Raw genomic sequence first — 6033 nt, 5'->3', positions numbered from 1 at the left:
GGACCAGGGCCCCGCCATGTCTGGCAGGCGGATTCTTAACCACTGCACCACAAGGGAGGTCCAAATTTGTTACAATATTGCTTCTGTTTTATGTTTTGGTTTTTTGGCTTAGGCATGTGGGATCTTAGCTCCCCGACCAGGGATCGAACCCTCACCCCCTGCACTGGAAGGTGAAGTTGTAACCACTGGACCACCAGGGAAGTCCTGGGCCTCTGTTTCCTCATCTGTAAAAGGGGGGAATAATGACAGCACCCATACACAGGAATGGGAACAGCACATGCAAAGGCCCTGAGGTAGAGCTGAGCCCTAGCATTCTTCAGCCCCAAGTTCCTAGGACCTTTTCTAACCAGGGCTAGAAGGGCCATCAGGAGGAGGCACCTGGGCATGCAAAGCCTGGGAGGTGAGCGAGAAATTGGCATATGCAGATGCTGAGTGGGGGCTGGAGAATCCACTAAGACTGCTGCCTTGGGGCTGGTAGAGGAACCTTTGGGGAGAGATTTTAGACCACATACTGGCCAAGACATCCGCACATCCTCCCTGCACTGGAGGCGGCTGGGCCCGTCCAGCCTCCCAAACTGGCTCACTCAGGTCCCACCACCGGGTCCTGTGTCACATCTCCTAGCGCCTCGGAGCCCAACTGGACTCCTCTGCCCTCACCCCAGACTGGGGCACATCCCATGGAGACCCCTAGGTAAGCGCCTGAACGTCCCTGTGCCTCAGTTTACTCATCTGTAAAATGGCGGAAAGAATAGGTCCTCCCACATATCAGAACTACAGGGCCGTGCTTAATAAACGCTCGAGATTATAATTATTATGGTGATTGCTAGCCAGAGGGCAGAAAGAGCAGCCCCCGGGAGGAAGTCCGAGGCCCCCAGCCTCAGTCCCGTATCCTCTCCTCCCCTGCCCCCCTCAGTTTCCCCAGGCCAGCCTCGAGGGCCGCAAAGGCGGTCGGGGGACCCGCGCCCCCTCCGGCCAGCAGGGGCAGCACGGAGCGGCCCGGGACACCCGGAAGGGCCCCGCCCCCGGCCCCGCCCAGCCCGGGCTGCCCAGAACCGGGAGGCGGCGGTGGCGGCGGCCACGGTGGGGACGGTGCGCGGGGTTGCAGCGGCGGGGCTGGCGGCTGGACGCGCGGAGCGCCATGGCGGTAGCCGAGCGCCGCGCCTTCGCGCACAAGATCAACAGGTAGTGCGGCCGCCGGGCCCCCTCCCGGGCCGCCCCCACGTGTCGGAGCCCCGCCCCGGGGCGGCCCGGCCCTCCCTCTTCTGAGCGCCCCCAGTTCAAGCTCCTTCCGCCTTGGCCAGCTCCGGCCCGCTTCCTCCGGCCGGGGGCGCAGGCGTGGGGAGGTGGGGAGGGCGGGGGGGTTCCGGGCTGGGGGTCGCGGAGGGGCTGCGGGCGCGGTGGTGGCTGAGGTCTTCCCTTGGAACCGCTGGGACGCCTGGGGGCGTGCCCGGGGGGCCTTCCTGGAGGAAGCGGCGCGGGGAAAGCGCTGCCCGGCGCCCTCCGCGCGTCCTACCCATCTCCTGGCCCCTCCCCCGGCCCCCTAGCCCTCAAGCGTGGGAGTTGGGGGGCTTTTTCCGTCCCATCCTCTGGGCCTGGTGTGGGGCAGGGACGCATCAGGCGCCGAGATTTGGGAACAGGGATGGTGCTCCTGGCGGCCTTTGAACCCCTTCGGGAAGTTTCCCGTGATCTTCTCCCCGCGAGGGTCCCGTGCCCAGCTGTCTGGGGGGCAGGGGACAGCTGTGAATGTCCCCCCGCCCCCAGCCCTGCTTCAGGCTCTCCCAGCACCGGCTGGACGCTCTGGAGATGGATGGTGACTGAATGGAAGGAGTGGGGGCGGGGGACGGAACCAGCTGGTGGGCAGACGGGGGGAGGGGACAGGCGCCAGGCGCTGGGGGATCCATTTCCGTGGCCACTGGTGATTGTAAGAGATTGACCAGGGAGGGGGATGTCAGACTCTCTGGGGCTGAAGAGCCTTTCACCCATTCGGGTCTTTGCCTCCAATAGTGGGTTCAGAATCTGCTGGGGTGGGGGGTGTTTCTCTCACAGCGGGGCAGGGGTGGGGTGGGGTGGGGCGGGAGGCGGGCAGGGACCTCCCCTGATCACCCCCAGGTGAAAGAGTCAGCCCTGCCCTGACGGAGACACAAGAAAAGATCCCACCCTTGGGGGCAGATACAGTGGGGGAGGCAGAGGAGAAGCAGGATAAAGTAGATTATATGTTAGTGGTAAGTGGTATCAGGACATACAAGGCAGAGAAGGGAGATGGGGAATGTGAGGACTATTTCAGATCTGGGAGGTGGGTCAGGAAGGCCTGGAGGAGAAGGTGGCATTTAAACAAAGATCTGATGGAGGTGAGGGAGGGGTCCATGCCCAGACATGGGGGAAGAGCAGTCCAAACACAGGGAAGGGCACGTGCAAAGGCCCAGGGGCAGGAGCAGATGTTCACCGAGCATCTGAGGAAGCCAGTCAGGCTGGAGCAGAGTGAGGAGGGGGGCAGTGGGAGCAGGTTGTACAGGGCTTGTGGGTTGTGGGGAGGAGTTTAACTTTTACCCTGAGTGAGGTGGGGGCCATGAAGAGTTCGGAACAGACGAGGGACATTGTGACCTGGTGTCTGGGGCATAGTGGTTGGGCAATTTTTATGTTCTGTTATCTCTGTGTCTCTGAATCGTTCCTCTCTCTTGGACCTTTGGTGTTTCTGAGCTTGGGGAGGTTATTGCTGTCTGTTTTTTTGCCTCTCGGTCCCTATGTCCTTGGGTCCTGGCGTCCACTCAAGTGAGAAAGAGAGGCCCTGGGTTTTGCCCTGGGGAACGGTTGCTCTATAGAGTTCAGGGTAAGAAAAGCAGAGAAAGATCCTGGGGCCCCAGTGAACCACAAGCAAATGGCTCCAGTCTTCCAGCCACCCTCTGACAAGGTCTCCTCAGCAGACTGGTGGGCACCCAGGTATCTACATGCTCAGACCTAGGCCTATATTCATCTGCTTGTTCATTCAACTATTCATTCCACAAATGCCATATTAATCTGAATATTAGACAGTCCCCCAGTTTCCTAATGAACAGGTCCATTTAAAACAAAGATTTGGGGGGACAACTTAAAAATACAAACTCGAGAATTCCCTGGTGGTCCAGTGGTTAGGACTCGGTGCTTTCACTGCAGGGGCCCGGGTTCGATCCCTCGTCAGGGAACTGAGATCCTGCAAGCCGTGAGGCATGGCCAGAAGGAACAACAACAAACTCTTATGAACGTACACAACACGCACAAATAGTATTGTATGCAACATAATGTTCTTTTTTTTTTTTTTGACTCGTACTCTTTAAAATAAAGTCCAATCTGGAATGGTGATAACGACCACACTGTTTTTTTTTTTTTTTTTTTTTGGCTGTGTGGCTTGGCTTGTGGGATCTTAGTTCCCCGACCAGGGATCAAACCCATGACCCCTGCAGTGGAAGCCTGGAGTCCTAACCACTGGACCGCCACGGAATTCCCATGACCAGCCCTTCTAATGTGCTTATCGCATGCTGGTCCCCATCTGAGATGTCACTAATTGTCACCAGAGCCCGTTGACATCGGTATAACTATTGAAACCAAAACCCAAAGTGGTTAGGTCACTCTCAAGGGTCTCTCGGGGGGAAGTAGCCCAAGAGCGTGTGGCTCCAGAGTTGCGAACAGTCTTGGAAACCGTGCCTCTTCCTGCCCTCTCCTGTCCGCAAGGATGTCCATTCATTCTTCCCAGGCTTCTGAGAGCAGTGTCATTATTTTGCCCCTCAGTTGTCTGATGTGGGGCAGTTTGCCGTTCTCATTTAAAGAAATGCTTTGTTGGAGGGGTGGGAGTACAACCAGACATACATTGACGAAATTTCAAAAGTACCTGTGGGATTTCCAGGAAATATCTTCCTCCCACTCCTGTCCCCAAATATATTTGCAGACGTGAGCTTAGGCGTAGGTGATTATTTTTTACCTTTAAAAAAATTGTAACAGATGACATGTAGACAGAAAAATGCTAAGTTTAAGTAAGGAGTAATCATGAAACAGTGCCGGGGGAAAAGTCACTTGGATCAAGACGGGCTGTCTTGGGAATTCCCTGGCTGTCCAGTGGTTAGGACTCCGTGCTTCCACTGCATGGGGCACAGGTTCAATCCCTGGTCGGGGAACTAAGATCCTGCATGCTGTGTGATGCCGCCAAAAAAAAAAAAAAAAGACAGGGGCCATCTCTACCTTCCCAAGCCTACCCACTCCAGCAGGCCCCTCTCAAGGTGATCTGCACTTGATTCTGCCCCTCAGGGAACGGCCATGCTCGTGGTAGCTACTGTTTCTTCCTCACTTACATTATGGTTTCTCCATCCAAGTTGGCTTCCTATCTGCAGTGGGTTGGCTTTGTCTGTTTAGAACATCTCATAAACGGAACCACACAGGATGTCAAGTCCTATGTGGCAGCGTAATGTCGGCAGCATCTGTGCTGCCGCCTGTAGTCTGGCTCATCCTTTTTCATTGCTGCATACTATTCCCCCTGCTTCTTGTGTGTTCTCCATCTTTGGTCAAGGAACTTGTGAGTTGTTTCCCTTTGAGGCTGTCATGATCAGAGCTGCCATGAACATTCTCGGCCATGTATTTCCTCCTGAGTATCTACGCCTCAGGGTGGAATTGCTGGATTGGCATATTTTCAACTCTGCCTGTAAATTTACAGATGGTTTTCCAGAGGGGTTCCTCCAGCAGCAGATGAGGGTTCCCATTGCTCCGCATCCTTGCTGGCACTCATATTATTTGCCTTTAAATTCTTCTGTCAGTCCAGGAGGGGTAGGGTGGGATATGAGGAGGAATCTCTTCATGGTTTTATATTTACTCATTTTCTTCCCTCACTCTTTACAGAAGTGGGAACACAGCATCAAGGCTTAAGCCATTCTTGTTTCTGGTTTTGTCATCCTCCTCCCCTGTGAGGGTAGTCCTCTGTTAATCTGGCCAGCCCTGGAGGGGAGGTACACAGTCTCACATGAATTCCCAGTGATGCCACTGCTTCATGTTTCCCCTCTGAGCATCTCTTTAGTAACACATAGGGTTGTGGAGTGTTCACCTTAGAAAGATATATCTCACCAAGAGCTAAAACCCACCACCTGATCTTTGCAGTTTCCCTCATTGAATGCTGAGATCCCTTCCTGAGAAAACCCACTAAATTCAGCCCAGCATTTTGCCTCCCTTTTCGAAATGTGGTCCACGGGAACATCTGAAGCAGATCTGATGTGGGAGTGAGAAAGAGAGAGGGGTTGACGATGACTCCCAGGTGTGGGTCCCAAGCGTCCAAGAGAGTAGGGCTGCCCTTAGTGAGATGGAGAGGATGATGGGAGGGCAGGTTACGGTCATGGGGCAGATTTGAGGATCTGCTGGTGTTTAGATGGTGTTGAAGCCTCGAGACTGGATGGGACTGCTCTTCGGAGTGGGGAGCGGGTGAGTGTGGACAGGGAAGGGGCAGGTTCTGGAGCCCCTGTTCTTGGCCCTGCTCCCCATCATGGAATGCCTAGCGCTAAAGGACTTTGACCTCCAGCTGACCAGGGTTCAATTCTGGGCACCGCTGCATTCTGCTGTGTGACCCTGGGTGCCTCACGACCCCTCTCTGAGCCTCACTCACCTTTGGTATACAAAGCAGGGTCAGAAATTCCAGTTTCCCAGGATGCTCTGTGAGGCAACGTGGTGACAGCTAGCTTTAATTGAGCACTTACTATGTGCCAGGCCCTACACTCAGAACAGCTCAATAAGTCGTGGGTACTGTCCCGAGCCCAGAGGTCCAGAGAAAAGATGTCATTCACCCCTGCTCGCCCAGCTCCAAGTGCAGAGCTCTGTGACTCAGTAAACTGGCTCCCGTGGCCACACCGTTGTGGACCCAGCCTTCTCCCGCTCTGGGGGCCTCACTCTAAGGCCCGTGGCAAAATGAAGCTGGAGGCTCAGCCCTCCCCACCCCCCTCCCTGTTCTGGGGCAGCAGCTGCAGAACAGCTGGGACCAGGGCACAGACAGGTTCCCTGATACGGCATCTTTCGTAAATCACCCCC

General features: G+C 55.6%; 1 protein-coding gene across 4 annotated transcripts in view; it reads left to right on the top strand.

Annotated features, from left to right (window-relative positions):
* Positions 1 to 1074: 1074 nt before the first annotated feature.
* Positions 1075 to 6033, top strand: part of DOCK6 (dedicator of cytokinesis 6) — a 42556-nt gene continuing 37597 nt past the window's right edge. For all 4 annotated transcript variants that reach the window (XR_014326053.1, XM_082834908.1, XM_082834907.1 and 1 more), the window contains exon 1: positions 1075 to 1182. Coding sequence is in view for 3 of the 4 variants with exons in the window: in XM_082834908.1 (XP_082691034.1) it covers positions 1139 to 1182 (44 nt within the window). In the remaining variant the exon portion in view is untranslated. The remainder of the gene's footprint in view (positions 1183 to 6033) is intronic.

This window comes from Leucopleurus acutus, assembly GCF_964270905.1.
Source record: "Leucopleurus acutus genome assembly, chromosome: 3".
Taxonomy (NCBI): domain Eukaryota; kingdom Metazoa; phylum Chordata; class Mammalia; order Artiodactyla; family Delphinidae; genus Leucopleurus; species Leucopleurus acutus.
This window is presented reverse-complemented; position numbering and strand designations above follow the sequence as displayed.